The 16,049-nt window shown below is 47.6% G+C and overlaps 2 protein-coding genes across 4 annotated transcripts; both read right to left on the bottom strand.

The window, feature by feature from the left end:
• Positions 1–943: 943 nt before the first annotated feature.
• On the bottom strand, positions 944–2,543 carry SH3BGRL3 (SH3 domain binding glutamate-rich protein like 3). 2 transcript variants are annotated; one of them, XM_010576137.1, is made up of 3 exons: positions 2,420–2,543; positions 1,872–2,039; positions 944–1,462 (listed from the first exon to the last, which is right to left on the bottom strand). In XM_010576137.1, the coding sequence occupies exons 1-3, from the start codon at positions 2,465–2,467 to the stop codon at positions 1,397–1,399; spliced, it is 282 nt and encodes a 93-aa protein (XP_010574439.1). In that variant the 5' UTR covers positions 2,468–2,543; the 3' UTR covers positions 944–1,396. The 2 variants fall into 2 exon arrangements, with proteins under 2 accessions (XP_010574439.1, XP_010574440.1); XM_010576138.1 differs by having other exon boundaries at positions 948–1,462; positions 1,872–2,024; positions 2,420–2,507.
• A 257-nt stretch (positions 2,544–2,800) lies between these two features.
• CEP85 (centrosomal protein 85kDa) lies at positions 2,801–14,671 on the bottom strand. Of its 2 annotated transcripts, XM_010576135.1 has the most exons (14): positions 14,606–14,671; positions 13,845–13,997; positions 10,884–11,608; positions 10,094–10,227; positions 9,121–9,238; positions 8,559–8,744; positions 8,043–8,195; positions 7,631–7,785; positions 6,989–7,109; positions 6,490–6,540; positions 6,296–6,403; positions 5,403–5,631; positions 4,946–5,124; positions 2,801–3,295 (listed from the first exon to the last, which is right to left on the bottom strand). In XM_010576135.1, exons 1-13 carry the CDS (start codon positions 14,658–14,660, stop codon positions 4,961–4,963), a joined length of 2,352 nt encoding a protein of 783 aa, XP_010574437.1. In that variant the 5' UTR covers positions 14,661–14,671; the 3' UTR covers positions 2,801–3,295; positions 4,946–4,960. The 2 variants fall into 2 exon arrangements, with proteins under 2 accessions (XP_010574437.1, XP_010574436.1); XM_010576134.1 differs by lacking the exon at positions 2,801–3,295 and having other exon boundaries at positions 4,300–5,124.
• Positions 14,672–16,049: the final 1,378 nt, after the last annotated feature.

Genomic DNA, 16,049 nt, shown 5'->3' with positions numbered 1-16,049 from the left:
CAACCAGAGCTGGACCCTGCACAACTCAAATACAGGAAGCACCACTAATGTCACACAAACCAGCCGTTTCCACGGGCTCCCCATGACCGGTGACTCAATCCCCGCAGCTCTAAGTTAGTTTCCTCCTTTTTCCACCTATAGCAGATACAGGAGCGTACAGGGGACTCTCGTATAGGGTAGCCTCTGACCAGGTAAACTTTGTGCCAGGGGTTTGTTTTTTTTGCTTGCGTGTCTGGATGAAGCTGTCCCTCCCCCAGGCTGCCATTCTTACCATGCAGAGGAGAGGAATGCTTGAGAGAGGTACCTGTCACTACCGCGCTGTAGGATATTCAGACAAGTCCTGTGAGCCTTTGATTGGCGGCAACAATCTAAGGTGTTAAGATCTTTGTGTCAGGCTGCAGCAGTGACTACAACTGACTCAGCTTCTCTGAGCTGGAAATGACTCAGAATCATTATGTAGGGTGACGTTTAACCTGTAGTCAAAATAAAACCAAATTTAAAAGAAACCCACGAGTACCGATGTGAAAGGTACAGTAACATTTAATAGCATCTCGGAAGACAACACTGGTTATAAACTTGCTTTTTGGCAGGAAAACAAAATGCACTTGGTCCGGGTTGCAAAAAAGCCCACTCAAAGAGGAGAGATAAGACAGCTGGAGCATCAGCTGTTCCGGAGCAGCCCTGAGCCATTAACGCTCACAAGGGAGCCCTGGCACCACATCGCGGCGGAGGGCAGACAGAGCAGCCCAGGTCCCACTTCTAGGCCCATCCATCCCCCCAGACAACCTGCTGAGCGACACCGGCCTTCGCCTCCAGCCCCAGCCTTCTCGGCGGTGGGTGGTCAGACCCCAGCTTTGTGCAGTATTTTTGCGTTAAATTAAAACAAACAAACAAAAAAATCGACTTAGTTGCCATAATCTCTGCAGTTGAGATGAAAAAAAAAAAGAAAAAAAAAAGTAGTGAGGCAGCAGGATTTACAATTTTAACAGCAGCTGGTAGAAGTGGGAAGTAACATGCAACCCTAAGCCCTTCCCTCCTGAAGCAGAAGCTCTCCCTGCAGAGGAGAGGGCTGACGGACGGCTGCACTTCGCACAGCCCCAGAGGCTTTGCTGTTTACAGAGGCACTGGAAGCTGCGGTGTGAGCCAGGCCCAGCTTTGTTCAAAGGCCGTGCGCAGTGAGCGTCAGACTTTCTTTGGATCCCTCTGAGATGATATCAGGGTTAGGCAGGAGGGAATTGTAGGCAGCTGCAATGAGTAGTTTTGGTCATGGGTTTCCCGGTGCTGGGATACAAGTCGCGGTGCCAGGATAGCGCTGACAACCTGGAAGTGAAGGTGGTTGGAGATGAGGGTGCTCAGGAATGCAGGTAGAGTCCAGGACAGGAGGGGAGCCCGGGGCTCAGGCCAGCTTCAGGAACTCCTGCAGGGTGTTTTGCTCCACCGCTTCCACAAAGAGCTCGTAGTCCTGCAGGGAAAAGCCACACGGTCGCTCACAAGGCAAGGGTGAGCTGTATTCTCCCGCCAGTCAGGCGGTGCGGGGTCCCCCCTGAGCACACAGCACAAACTGGTTCACAGCACTGGTGCCAGTCAGTCGAGTGGAGGATGACAGGGCGAAGCAGGGACAGCCCTGCACAGTGCAGCCCCCTCTCCCCGCCCACGGGTCACCCAGAGCTCCCCTGCACAGGTCCCATTTTTCGCAAGCCATCATGCTCCAAATGCCCGTTAACCCCAGCAGCACTTTGTCTGTGCATCTTACAAGAGATGCCTTTTGAAAGGCATCTTGACATCATTCATAGCAAAAACAAGGGGATGGGATTATTGCCCACTGCTCAACCTCCGTGGTGCTTATCCCCCGCGCAGAGCACGAGCCTTACCCCGCAGTAGTGATCTCCATTGACAATCTGGGGCGGGATGGCTTTGGGATTGCCTGCCTTCGCCCTCATCTCCTCCCGGAGAGCGTTATCCTGGGAGATATCCACCAGCTCGTACTTGATGTTTTTCCCATCGAGGATTCTGGTTACTTCGCTCTGTTGGGATTTGATCTGGAACCCGGGCGGGAAAGGCAGGTTATGGGGAGCTGGAGAGGAGCCCGAAGGGCCGGCACCCACCCCTGCGTGCCAGCCACGCTCAGCACAGCGCTCACGGAGCGACCGCTCTTTACGGGCCACGGTCCAGACCCCACCTGGCCACGGACGGGGCTCGGTCCCGCGTGGGGGGGGACGGGACACCCAGCACGGCGGGATGGCTTCGGGGGAAGAAGGGGACGGCGCAGCGTGAGCAGAGGAAGGGGCATCTGGGATGGGGCGGGGGCTTCGCAGCTCCACGGGGAAGAGACGCCCACCCCAGGGAAGAAAGAAGGTCCCCCGGGACACCCAGCCCTGCCCCGCCGGAGCCCGGATCCCCGCCGCGGCCCACCGCTCACCTCCCGGGAGCCGGTCACCGAGGTGCTGTAGACCTTGAGGGTGCTCATGCTGCGATCGCGGCCGCTCCCCTGCGCTCAGCCCGGCGGAGGGAGGCTCGGAGGGAGGGAACGGGCGGACCCGCCGCCGCCCGGCATGTGACTGCGGGGACCAATGGGGCCGGCGGGCCCGGGCATGCGGCGTCGGCGGGGCCCGGCCCGGGCAGCCCGCCCCCATCCGTACGGGACCGCTTTGAACGAGTGGAGCAGAGCAGCTTTATTTTATACTCAAAATACTCAGTACAAACGAGCGGGTGAGACAAAGGCTGGTAGAAATACACTGCGCCCAACGCGGACAGACGGCGGGGCGAGCATGTGGGGCAGGGTGGGAAGGTGGCCCTGCTGCCCCGTTCCGGGGTGCTCTGTAAAGAAAGGTCCAAGATTTCCCCTGCCTGGAGAGCAGCAGTCACGTACGGCAGATGGGATCACCATCTTAGCCAGAGGGGTCCAGTTCTGCAGGAGGATGACGAGAGGACATTTCCTCGCAGAGAGGAACATGCGAGCCGGGCAGCCCCAGCTGCTGGGACCGGGCCAGGCATGAGGCTCCAAGCATCAGCTAAGATGGGGTTTCAGCCACGATCTCATTTCACAGCCAGCTCTGCAGTGGCAGAGGGCACACGTGTCCCCATACAGCACCCGGGAACTAGATCTTGCATCCCAATGAGAATTCGGGGAAAGGGGATGGTGCTAGACAGCACCCTGCTAACCTGCAGGAGAGCGCAATTCTCACAGCTAGTGCTGTTCTGCACCCCAGTGCCTAGAGAGCTCCTAGCAGTCAGGACAAATGACTTCAAGAAATAGCCTTGGCCCACATTTAGCTCAGTACGTGGCAACAGCAGCCTGGGAACAGAAACAGCCAGAAATGTAATACACCAGATGCGGAAAGAACAGGACAGACAGCCGGCTGCCCAGCAGACGCTGCTGCACTCACTCCCCATGCCATGCAGGGCGTAACTTGGGACAGCAAACTAACCAATTTTTTGCCACCATCACACCTGTGGTGGCCAAACGCTAAGAACAAAACAGATTTGGTCTTACATTTTAACACAAAAGAATAACAAACACATTTCTCCCAAACCTAGGGCTCACAGCCCCAACACGAACCATGAGCAACCAAACAGCAGAAGTTTCAGCAGTATTCTCCCCCCTGTTACAAAACTAACATAGTATCTTGCTCTTAACTCAAGCTGAAAACCAAAAAAGTTCCACCCTCAGCACCACAGCGTTGTCACAAACAAGCACTCAGGACTGTAAAGTTGCCACTACGGTTAAGGAGGGTTGTGATAAAGTGAACTGCATCCAATGCTGATTTATTTAGAAATCCCATTATTTAGCAGAAGAGCAGGAAGCTCCCAGAGAACAAGGGGCAAGGCTACAACAAAGCCCGAGTGGTCACTGCCTTGCAGGCATCAGGTAGAGCTCTCGGATCCAACTGTACCACCCTGCCATGTTAGGACCAGAATAGCTTTCTCCCTATCAAGCAGCAAGCAGAGAGCCAAGGAGAGGTGTGTCTCCCTGCTGGCCTGCAGCAGGGTCCCTCGGGGGCACAGAGGCTCTCTGCAGCTCTGGGAGGGGTTACAGACATTCAAGGCTCCCCAGTATGGTTTGCGATGGCTCTCAAGGCTGCTATGAGAAACAGCAGTTCCTCACCCTGCCAGCAGATACATTAGGCACGAAGCAGTGTGGGGACAGGAGGTTCCTCTAGCACATTAAGGCACTTCAGCATCAATCCACTTCCTCTGCAGCCTGAATCATACCCACACTCAGAATGCTATTTTGGGGGGATAAAAGGCTTAAGGCTTCTGGGGTAACAGTGCCCAGGGGGAGCGTTTTCAGAGTCTTCTTTTAGTGTTGCTTTATTCTCCAACTCCTGTTGGCTACTGAAAGACTCCAGTTGCATTTACCTGAGGAAAGCAGGTCCTGCTCCATGAATGGCTACACAAGCATCCAAGCCAGAACTGTGCACACAGCATCTGAGGAGCCTGTAGCACCTTGATGTAATTAGCAGTAGTATAACTGGCACACCTGCTTGCCTGTGAAGTCCACAGATATCCCCTGAACTCTCTGATAATCCTCTGGTCTTACTAGTCACACAGGATCTGTGCAGAGAATTTATCAGAAAGACCAGGGCATACATTTCCTTTTAGTGATGATTTTAACTGTCACATTTGCATGTTCAGCATTTGACATGCCTGAAAGGCAATTCAGAATTCATCTCACAGCGTCAGAGACCACACCAGCTCCAGCAAACACAGCATAAACACATTCCACAAGATCAAAGCTACTGCAAAGGCCGACACAGAAGCCCTGAACGATTCCAGTTAGCCAGTCAGAAGCTAAACACTTCTGGCAGCAAACCCCTGATTTCTCACAGATTGGATAAGTCACACATCTTGTACCCGAGCAAAGGGATGGTAAAGTGCTGAATAGGTTTTGGGTTGTAGGAGCTCTAGACTCCCAAGGGTTTCAAGTCTTCATTTCCTGTCTTACTTTGGGAAGTGTTCATTACTGGGTGATGCAGTTGTCTCCCATGTCCTGAGCATATCTGTCAGATATTGCCGTCCTTAAGTCCTCCACCTCTTTGTGAAGCTGTTTTACCTCCACCAGTTTCTTTGCAAGTCCATCAGGGCTCAGCAAGTCATCTTTCTCCTTAGTGGAGTACTGAACAGCTGTGGAGTCAGAGAAGGGAGTTACCTCACATGCAATTCTAACGAAGGATCACACACATTTGCAAGTGAGCCAGAAAAACCCAATGCACATTTGCAAAAGAGGTACTACTTAACATTTAGTTATTACAGCATGCACCTTTAGAGTTAGCTAACCACAGAAAGAAGGTTCAGAACCCCAGAAAGATAAGAACCTTCCATGCTATATTATATGTGAGTTATTTAATTCTGTCACAGCACAGGAACAAAAGGTTTGCTCTGCCACCACTCCGCACACTTACAGCGAATGCCCAGGAGCAGAGAGAGGTTGGGATCCTTGCCCTGAGCCCTCTGAGTGACAATGCTGTAGACAGACTGCAAATCCTGCAGACAACTGGCCAGCTCGCTGTGCAACTCCTGGGTGAGGCGGGCTGTCTCAGCAGGCAGGGGCTGGGTTATTAGCTCTGCCTGCCGCAGTCGTTCCTGAAGGGTCAGGTTCTTCTCAATGAGATCCTGGTTCTGCGCTGAAAGCTGAACAAATGGACACAGCGGGTTAGTGGTCACTTGGTACAGAACTAGCAAACTTAAAGCAACTTAACACAACTGCTCGATGATGATGGGAGCACCGAGGGCAGGAGGATCTGGTTTACATCAGGCCCTCCAGACTCTTGCCAGATAAGCAAGCATCAGTCCTACGAGGTGTGAGCATTTGGCTTTCCTGGCTCAGACAGGAAGCGCCCCATGACACTGCACTGTCCCTGCCGAGGCATGATGCAACAAAATAAGCTTCCAGGAGGTTGTGCACTGGCCGCTCACCCCAACACTGGCCATCCCTTCCCTCAAGGGCTGCCATTGTGCTTGGCTTCCTTTAGGCTTGAGAGTGGGGCTCAGCCCTGCCCTTCAGCCAGGGCTGTAGTCGAGTTTGGATTCCCGCTCACCGCCTTGCTGCCCCCAGCTGGCAAGTTCAGCATCCTCCACCATATCCAGCAGCTGCAGCTGAAGCTCCCGAGGCAGAAACTGCCTTTCTCCTCCTGCTTTTGAGCAAAGAGCTCCTTTCAGAGCACTGACAGGGCAACTGACTAGCAGGAATCAGGAGAGGTTGTGCTGCTGACTGCAAATTAAGGGTCTTGCTAAAAGACAATCCATTGTTCATTCAACTGCTATGCTCGAGCACTCTAAACACTCCTGCTCTGACCTCTTTCACAGCAGTCCGGAGCTGCTGCAGTGCATTTTCTCTCCTCATCGCCTCCTCTTTCAAAGCTTGGCTTGTCCCCTCTTCCTGGGCCACCTGTTCTTCCAGGTTCTAGAACAGACCATGGGAAAGTAGTAAGTCTAACTCACTTCACAGCAGATTCTCAAGTTCTAGGTCTCTCTGCAGTCACCTCTCACCTTTACTTGCAAGGACAACTGCTCCATCTTCTTCTGCTGTTTGTCCACAATCTGGAATCAAAAGCAGAGGCATCAGAACTGGTCATACAGACTCAGTAATACTACCAGGATTTCTCCTTTAGTAGGCCAGCATCCCTTCTCCTTCTCTTTCCTGCCCATTTACTACTTTAATCACTGCTTCTGCTAGTAGTGGACTTAGATTCCCTGATGAAAGGCACCTGATAAAAGGCACCATTAGAAGTATCAGCTAAAACAGACTGGAGAAGTTGCATTCTTGTGGTTTTCCTCTCCCCTCTTTGCATTCTGCAACTTCTCTCCAGTGTTACTGTAGGAGTGCATGGTTATGCTTCTAAAACCCCTCAGCTGGGAATTCCAGGAACTGCTGCTTCAGTGCAATTGTGACTGCCTACAACTGCAAAAGTCCCTGATTCCATCTTAGTGCCCGGTGTGACTCAGTGGAAGGAAAAATGTGTGATTCCCATTTGACACAGCCTGTTACCTTTCTGAGGCAGTCGCATTCTTTCTTCAGAGAGTCATTTTCTATTTTCTGTCTCTCCCCATCCTGGGCAGAGGGTCCTCTCTCTGCATTCTTTACACACTGCTGCACCTTGTCCTGCAAGCTGAAATTAGCAGAACACCATGTGAAAACCAGCTTTATTTAAGGATGTTCCCATCACTAAACAGTATGAGGCAGCAAATGATTTTCATATCAGATGCCAGTGTTGCCCTGTTTGCATCCCAGCTTGCAAACTGCCAGGGCTGTGACAGAAGGAGTCCCTCTCCCTGGACACAGCCCTCCCCATGATATTGGCACATTTGCAGAGACACAACGATTGCAGATTACACAGGTCCATTTTGCAAGGAGTTATGGTTGAGAGCAATAACCTGAGGAGACAGACAAACCCAGGTGACAAAACAGGGCCCCCCTTTCTTTCAGCCACGTGGTTCTGCTCCCACCCTCCCCTGTTGGCATGCAGAATTTGAACACGGTATTTTAGTGAGCATTCAACATAATCATCACAAATCCACGGTAATCTGGTTCTGACAGGCAGGACAGTGGCTGTGCTGAATCATCACTGTTCTTGTGCTGCAATTACTTCAGTGCTAAGATGAAGTTTATTCTAATCCTCCTGATTTTTACCTGCGCACAGTGGAAAGAAGCTCCAGCTCCTTGTGTTTTTGGGTTTCTAGCTGCATCTCTTGCTCCCTGAAAGCAGCCCGGACATCTCCAAGCTCTGTTTCCAGTGCCAGCACTGTTTCCTGCATAGCAGTACTCTTCAGTTCAGATTCCTTCAGCTGCAACAAAGACCATCATAACACTCTAGAGATCTCCCACGGGTTTCAGAACACACACCACATTTCAACTACATTTGCAATGCCGATTTTTACTACCTATGTGACAGTTCTCAGCTATAGCTCAGAACTTTCCTCCTCCGAGAAGGCCAGACCACAACTTTACTTGGGCAGCTGTACAGGCTATTATCTGCAGCTGTAGAAAAGTCATCTGAGCAAGTATGTGAAGAGCTGTCATCACAATTCAGAGGAAGTTTTACCTTCTGACTCTGTTTCTGGTGGTCCTCAAGGGTTGGTAGATCAGCCAGGTATCGTTCCAGGGTCTCGATTCTCTGTTGTCTCTCCCTGTTTTGTTCAGATTCCTTCTGGCATTTCTTTTTGAGATTATTAATGTGTTTGTCTCTTCCCTTTACCTGCAGGGACAGTTATATAAAAGTTTAGTTTATATAAGTTCTTGTCCATTCTTCAGTCCTCTGTGAGCCCACTTATTTACCTTTTTGTACAGCACTCAACATCAAAATACAAGATCACCTTAACTCAGCAGCATTTCTGCTCACTTAAAGACAGGCTTCTTCTCTGTTTAAAAGAAGAGGTATTGAAATATTTCTAACTGCAGGAGGAAGGGCTTTTGCTTATAAACCAAAAAATTCTACAAGGACATCAGAAAATACCTACAATAACACATTGCCACAGAAAACTTTCACCTAGGCACTATATTGACTTTTAGCTTCTTGAAGAAAAAACACTCTCCCCCCTCTAGAGCAATGGGATCATACCCTTTCTTCCTGTTTCTTTAACTCCTCCGCATGTTTCTGCATAGTTTCTTTCAGTGACTCCCGGATCAGCTTTGCATCCACCTCTGCAGCAGCAAGTTTTCTCTCCAATTCAATCTTTTCCTTACTGAGGGATTCAGTCTTCTCTGTGAACTGTGCTCGAAGAAACGTGTTCTCCCGCTGCAGCTCCTGCAAACAGAGACAGCCTATGAATTCAGTTAGTTACAAACTGGCACTAAGCACCTGCGCTGTCTCAGAGCTGTGTCCTCAGCCCTCCTACTTCCCAAACATCATTCAGCCCATCTTATATGCTGCAGTATCTGAAATAGCATTTGTCAGTGCTGTCAGGCATTTGCATCACTAGCACAGCTTCTAAACAAACCGTAGTACTTCAGGGTTTGAAATCTCAAGACACACAGAAGATCTCAGAGATGACAGGTAACCGGGACCCCATACAAAGGTTAATTTTACTCTGCATAGCCCTCCTATTCAGGAAATGCCTAGTGAGAAACGCCTGCTGGATTCAATACATATTTCTTACTGATACCCTGTTGCACCCAATTACCTGCATTCTCAACATGTAGACATCTCCATAGGGTGCCGGACAGCCAAGCAGGGCACTGTGAACCTGCAGTTCACTTTCCCGGACCTTCTGCTCCAACTGGGATATGTGTTGTCTTTGTCTGTAAAAAAAAAAAAAAAAAACCAAACAAAAAACTGGTAATGCACCAGTCTCAAACATACACCTTGTTTTCAATGGTAGCAGAGAGCAATACAACAGGAACAGTGCCACATCTCTAACGCTCTGTACAGTGACAAGCAGAATAAAAAGACAACTCTGCAACACTGCAGAGAAATCTGCAAGACATTCACTGTGACTTTTTTTTTTTTTTTTTTTTTTTACAATTGGTATTAACTTTTCTTCCCTCCCCTCCCTTCAAAGTCTCCCCCCCAGCAATGATTATAGATAAAACACACAAGCCTTGCATGCTTTGGAGGATCCAGCGTGGCTGTGGAGCTTATGAGCGAAATGAACAGACATCAGAGGACTCAAAATGAGCAAGCAGAAAAAGAGTTTACAGTCCAAATGCTGAAGGTAGCTTTCACTAGGACTTACTTTTTTGAAAATGGACCACTAGTGTTGGGTATGAGAAGTGTTGTTTGCCAGCCCAAATTCACAAAGAATAAATTTAAAATAAAGATATCAAAGAGCTCCCAGAAAGTCCTCAAGCAAAAAGGCAGTAGTACTGACATTCCAAATAATCGTGATGTAACCAGAAATCTTTATCCCTTATAAAACACAGAAAACCACAACCAAAATGGATTTATTTGAATCCCTCAGGATCCAAGAGGAAGGAGACGAGACCTCATGAAAAAAATAGGCTATTCTCAAAGGTCATTATATTGTTCTTTGCAACAAAAAAGCTCAATCAGGTAAAAGGGACTCTGAGATACAAGCTTTCCTTGGTACTTTCAAAACCCTCCCCTTCCAAAAGGAAATGGAGTCCTTAAAGTACATGTCGAGATCAAACTCTCACCTGTCAATGAGGAGCTCTTTCTCCTTGAGTAGGTTTTCATTGGAGTTCAGGATATTGATCCACTGAGCTGGATCAGGTGTAGGCAGCGAAGCAGAATACATTGAGGGATGGTGGCAGACGCCTCCATTTTGTAACTGAAAGAGGAGACAAAGTGAGGAGCGAAAGGTTTGTGCTCCACAGAGGTAATTGCAACATTGCTAGAGCTATTTTGCACACTGTGTGCTCATCTGCATGCCAGGACATAGCTATTTCAGTCTGCGTCGATGTCCAAGAACAAGTAACTTTGCCCAAGCACAACTGGAGATTAACAAATAATTTTAGACCACTATGCTAGCTTGCTGGAAACAATTTGTCTCCATTAGGGTACAGCTGGTTGGAGGTGATAAACAAACTGTTTCCATCTAATAAACTGCAGTTAGTTTTATGCATCTTTTCAAAAAAGTCTGTTTCCTAACTTTAGATACAGAATATGGTTATTCTAGAAACTGTTAAGAACTTCTTGACATGCTTTTTCTTTGCAGTTTCTAGCAGACAGGATATTTCACCTCTTGATCTGAACCATTGTGCAGTGCTGTAACATAATACAGGACTGCTCTACATAAGCAGTGTGTCAAATGATACCTGTGACACCACATGCTGTAAAAACAGACCATTAAGAGACTTCTGGTGTAAGACAGGGAGAAGCATGAGACATTTTCCTCCTTGCTTCAAAAGTCTGTGACAATGATTCATGACTAAAGTGACAGGAAGGGTTTCAAACTCATACATATATACAAAAGCAGCTCCCTACCTGCATTTGCTCTATTTGCAATCGCACTTTCTCCAGCTGCTGTTTCCAAGCACTAAGCTCGCAGACGCTCTCGTGCGGATGTAGCGTGCAGGCTTCTTGCATCCATGCTCGAGATGAAGGATTTACAGGTTTTGAAAAGAAATTGTTGGCCTGGAGTCCCGTTGGCATCAGTCTGCTCCCGCTCGGCCATGTTCCGTCTTGGGGCTCACAGACACCATTAGCCCCTGCCACTTGCTTACTCTCTGGCAGCACCTTATAATGGTCCTTTCCTGCCTCAGCTGCCCCAGAGTTTGGATTGAACTTCTGGAACCTGCGGAGAGGGTCAGTGCACAAACTATCCAGAAAGAGAGACTGGTTAAGGGTGTGCTCAATGGCAGGGGTGTCAAACTTCCAAGTATCTTCTGTTCTCATGTGATCAGAAACAGGATGCCAGGATTGCTCAAAACCATTTTCCCCTGAAGTCCCGTAGAGACGCAAGAGATCCCTGGGTGGCACCTGAGAAGACTTCCCGGCATTAAAATCTCCATTTCTCATGAGCCCTGTGTGTTCAGAAGCAGATCCTGGCACAGCAGTTTTTGAAGTACTCTGGGAACAGCTCTGGTCTCCTGCAGAGCACAGCTTGGAGGGCGAGGCACCCAACGTAGAAGGCATAACATGGGCTGTTGGGATGGTCACTTGGGTTTTGATGGGCTGGAATGAGGAACCGTTACTGGAATTGCAGAAGTCTAGGGAAAGAAGAAGAGTGATGCTCTAATTACAATCCTGAAAATATTCTGACACAAACAGCTACCCCTCTGCTGAACTTTCAGAAAGAATTAAAAAAACCCGATTCTTTTCCCCCTGAACATGTCCTCCTAAGCAGCAACAGCAAGACTAAGGCACACCTATATTCCCCCTCACTACATTGCTGACATTTTCCTACCACCATAAACCAAAGGGAGAATCCAAGTTTAATTCAGTACACATTTTTAATCCCTTGTTTTTAAGCTACTCTAGTATAATCTTAAATCAATATGGTTATCTTTCTATAGGTTTAGAAATCAAGTCCTTTAAATTGAATAAAAAGGCTGAAACTTACTCAGCTGAACACTGAGACCTTGATTCTGTTCTGCCCGTCCCACAGCTCAGCGACTCTGAACCGTAACCAAAGCTAACTGGAGCCTTCACTAAGCCCATGATGAGCTTCAAACATAGCTGAACACTAGATCACCAAGCTGCTGACCTTCGAACTCCTCCAGGACACTGCAGCAAAAGAGCTTTTTCTAGAGGTTAGAGTAATGGCTCTTGCCTTATTGCCACAGGAAATGAGATAGAGTTCAGCGCACGCACCCCAGCCCGTGTGCCTGTCCTGTCAGAAAGGCACCAAACCTGGCTACATGGAAATACGGGGTTATTCTTAGCAACTCTCAGATTTCAATACAGCAACAGCAAGAGCTGAGAAAGGCAAACAGTGCCTGTTCCCACTCCTTGTCCCGATACATTGTGTATCGCAGCAATTCCAGGTTTCTCCCAGATACACAAACTCATTTCCTTCATGGGTTTGGCTAAAGGCCCATCCTCACATGATGTTTCTTTAATCCAACATCAGGACTGCAAGGTCACCCTTCCACCTGTTTGTAACCTCAAAGCACTGTTACAAGAAGGAATAAAAGGTTACGATTTGAATATGACTGAAACCAGATTCTGCAAAGACCATTATCGAACTGCAGGAAAACTATCACAATAAAGGCACAACACAAGACCCTCTCCTCAAAAATGAGCAGGAAGGGGAGAAAATCTTAGATGTTACTTGGCTGTGCCTAGGAACTCCAGAGAACACCATGCTACCAAGCAGTCACAAGCACATTCACCTTGGCAAACAGAAGAGACAGTACAATTTCCTTTTACAGCCCCTAAATTTATAGCCCAGTATCACTATCAGGAACTCGAGTTCTCTGACCAGCACGCCACGTGCAGATGCTGCAATCGTTTCCTTGGCTGTGCTAAGGGTCATCACAACATTTCTGACTAATGTACTGACCTGAAAGTCGGCGTGCTTCAGCCAGCTGTCATGCCACAATTCAGCCTCAGCTCTTGCAAACATGGCTACAACATTACAGACATTCAGAATGGCAATTTCTGAAAGAGCGATCGTTATCTCTCCTGCCCTCAGCATGCAACTGGCTGTTTTACTATCCTGACAGGGGCTAGATGGGACACTTAAACATGTGCTCTAGTAATATTTCTAGCAATATTTCCACAAGCCAGACTTTATCAAAAGCCTTCATTTCAACTCACACATTATTAAGAACTATAGCTCATTCAAAAGGCTCAGGGCAGCTTGTGAAACACATGCATGTGTGAAGTGCATTGTTTTAAAGAACAACAAAAAATTCCTCACTGCTGAAAGAAGAATCAGTGAATCAGTAATGGTTTATGACACTTTCACAAGTGAAGATGAAAATACAGGTGGAAAGGATTGCTGGGACAAGCAACTTCACAGAACATGCCTCAGCTGAGGGCAAGGCTGCAGCATTCTTCAGTGAGAGGAAAGGAGCTCTAACACTGAAGAGACTTACACACAAAGGCATAGTGATCTGAAGTCTCTAGAGGCACCTATAAATTATTTCTTAAAAAAGCATGTGACAGACTTTCTGATAAATCACTTGTAGGTCAATATGAACCAGCAAATCACCAAGGTGGCTCTTTTAGTCAGTTAAAAATGCTTACTACAGTTTGCAGATCACCCAACTAGCTTAAAGAAACAGCAAGTCCCTTAATCACTTGTTTATATTTCAGGCAGCATATCTGTGTACTGAGGCACTGGTTTTGAAATAGTTTCCAAACATTATTACAGATTCTGCTCTCCCCAAGCTTTTTTTCCATTCTAGGGTTCAGTATTATCAGGCTATTTAATGCTTGTTGATCTAAGGAAACTTAAAGCCTTTGGCTATTACTGTGTGATCTCATGCTGACCATCACCTTCTGTGCTGTCTGAGCAGGAGGTTCCAATGCCCCCATCCCCGCTGTCGGCCACACTTGAACAGCGACTGACACGGCTCTGGAACTTCACAGACAACATAGGTGTCTTCCAGTCAGTCTCCAAGAAATTACTCTTCTGACTGGTGCTGGGATCTGGAAAGAAAAATTCAGGGTTATTTATGTTTTAGCCAACAGACTGAAAGGCCTTTTAATATACTTAGGCCATACCTAATTTCCCATGCTACCAAAACCCACACTGATCCTTGCTTGACTCCCAGTATCGCTGCTAAAGAAATCTCTTTTGGAAAAGGAAATGGTAGCAAGCACAGGGAAGCCAAATAATATCAATGGGAGACTGAAAAATCAATCTTGTTATGGAAGGCAGAATGCAAAAGCAGTAAGTTATACTTGCTTTTATAAGTTTGGTGATATTACACCCAGCTGATACTCTGGTACTCAGACTAAGAAAAAGAGCAGCAGCATTGGCACACAGCAAAACTGGTTAAATTAAAGATACATTTTTGCATTAACTGTTATGAACTCTTCCCCATTTATCAGTTATCACTCAAGAGATAGGTTCATTATCAAAGGATTCTCTACCCTTGCATACCCATGCAATTGTTTTATTTTGCAGGCATAAGACATTGTTTTTTTAATAAAAAGCTTTTGGTAAAGAACTCTTCTCAGGGCCACATGTCTCCTCAGAGAAACTGCAACAGGATCTAACAGCAGCAGGGCTTTAAAGAAAGGACTCTCCTTACCTGATGGATTGTACTGCTGGAGTCTCAGGTCTGGATGTTTCTCAAGAGCAGCCATCTTATCTATCCAGTGAATTACAGGGCAATAAATAAAAAAACCCCATATTTTAAATCAGCATAAACCAAACCCTATTCCCACTAACCAAGCAAAGGGTACACACACATCAGCTACTCTTCATTCAGAATAACACAGTATTTCATATTTAATTAGCTTCTCTTCCCAACAGTATCTCTGTTTCATCCCTGCAGTAAGAGAGGCAATACTTAAAAAACACTCACAGTTATTGTAGGCTTTCTTCATGCCTGAGAAATGAGGAGAGTTCCTGTTTGCAACATTCTCCAGGTATGCAGCAGCTCAGTGCCTTTCAACTGGAGCATGTGTTATCCCCATTGCAGTTATTTATAGAGCACCAGTCACCATGGTACCTACACGCTGGCCTTATGTCTACAGAGACTAAAAATTTCCCTTTAAAAATCTTAACTCTAAACCAGTTCATTTCTGCCCTCTGTAGAGGTCACTGAGCAACTACATGCAGAAATGCAGTAATTCAAAACTTAGCGTTCCTGTTCCATAAATGGCAATCGTTATCTACCCTGAGCTTTGGTTTAACTTATCTGCTTATTGGAGTACCTCAGACAGTGAATTTCCTGCCTCTGATGATGCTAGTTTACAGCTCTCAGGCTTCACTGTAGCAATTCAAGGCCTCTCTCCACCAGTCAAATACTAAATCCTCGATTGCCAGCTCTTACAGATTTTTGCTTGACTGATTCAAAGAGCTCACAGAAAGCACTAATTCTTGGAAAACATACATATACAGATTTTACAACATAGGATAGACACTGGGAATACAATGGGATGATGAACTGAAAGCAGCATTTCACTCAGTGAAGAAATAGAACACTTCTAGCAAAATGTAGCGCTTATTACGTTTAATTTAGGTATGTTTCAGAAATCCCCGAGTTTAAATCTCAGTCTCCAGCACTACAGCCAGGCAGTTATAACAGGGAAATTCACGTGTGGGGTCTCAAAATAAAACAGACAAAGCAACCAAAGCATTCCCACCTCACTCAGCACCACCCTTTCACAAACACACCCCCCACGCCGTCCTACAAGCCACTCTCTTCCAGCAGCGGGCACGGGGCAGACCCTGCAGAGGGGGCTGAGAAGGGTCATGTGCAAAATAAGGCAAAACGAAGGAGAAAGAGGAAGGGGAGCGGTGGGTCACGAAGGAGGGGGGGCAGCGCTTTACCCGATGGGAGAGCTTGGCGGGTACGTGATGTGAAGCCAGGGTGCGGGGTGGGGGGCACCCCTTCGCCCCCCCAGAAGGCGATGAGGAGAAGAATGACATGGGTGAAGGGACGGGAGAGGGGAAGGCGGTTAACCCAAGGAGGGGGGAGGCCCAACCGCCTGGCAGGCACAACCTAACCCTGAGGAGCCGGTCCCCGG

The sequence above is a fragment of the Haliaeetus leucocephalus genome, unplaced genomic scaffold (assembly GCF_000737465.1).
Source record: "Haliaeetus leucocephalus isolate CR32 unplaced genomic scaffold, Haliaeetus_leucocephalus-4.0 Scaffold517, whole genome shotgun sequence".
Classification (NCBI taxonomy): domain Eukaryota; kingdom Metazoa; phylum Chordata; class Aves; order Accipitriformes; family Accipitridae; genus Haliaeetus; species Haliaeetus leucocephalus.
The sequence above is the reverse complement of the archived record's forward strand: the minus strand, read 5'-3'. Positions and strand labels throughout refer to the sequence as shown.

What these genes read in the sequence shown, in the direction of transcription:
- SH3BGRL3 (XM_010576137.1), bottom strand. Translation starts at nt 2,467, where the DNA reads ATGAGCACCCTCAAGGTCTACAGCACCTCGGTGACCGGCTCCCGGGAG. An exon ending in CGGTGACCGGCTCCCGGGAG is followed by an intron (nt 2,040 to 2,419) that starts GTGAGCGGTGGG and finishes CCCGGGTTCCAG; the next exon opens with ATCAAATCCCAACAGAGCGA. An exon ending in ATGGAGATCACTACTGCGGG is followed by an intron (nt 1,463 to 1,871) that starts GTAAGGCTCGTG and finishes TTTTCCCTGCAG; the next exon opens with GACTACGAGCTCTTTGTGGA.
- CEP85 (XM_010576135.1), bottom strand. Translation starts at nt 14,660, where the DNA reads ATGGCTGCTCTTGAGAAACATCCAGACCTGAGACTCCAGCAGTACAAT. An exon ending in AAAGAGCTCCTCATTGACAG is followed by an intron (nt 9,239 to 10,093) that starts GTGAGAGTTTGA and finishes TTTTTTTTACAG; the next exon opens with ACAAAGACAACACATATCCC. An exon ending in AGTTGTCCTTGCAAGTAAAG is followed by an intron (nt 6,404 to 6,489) that starts GTGAGAGGTGAC and finishes GGTCTGTTCTAG; the next exon opens with AACCTGGAAGAACAGGTGGC.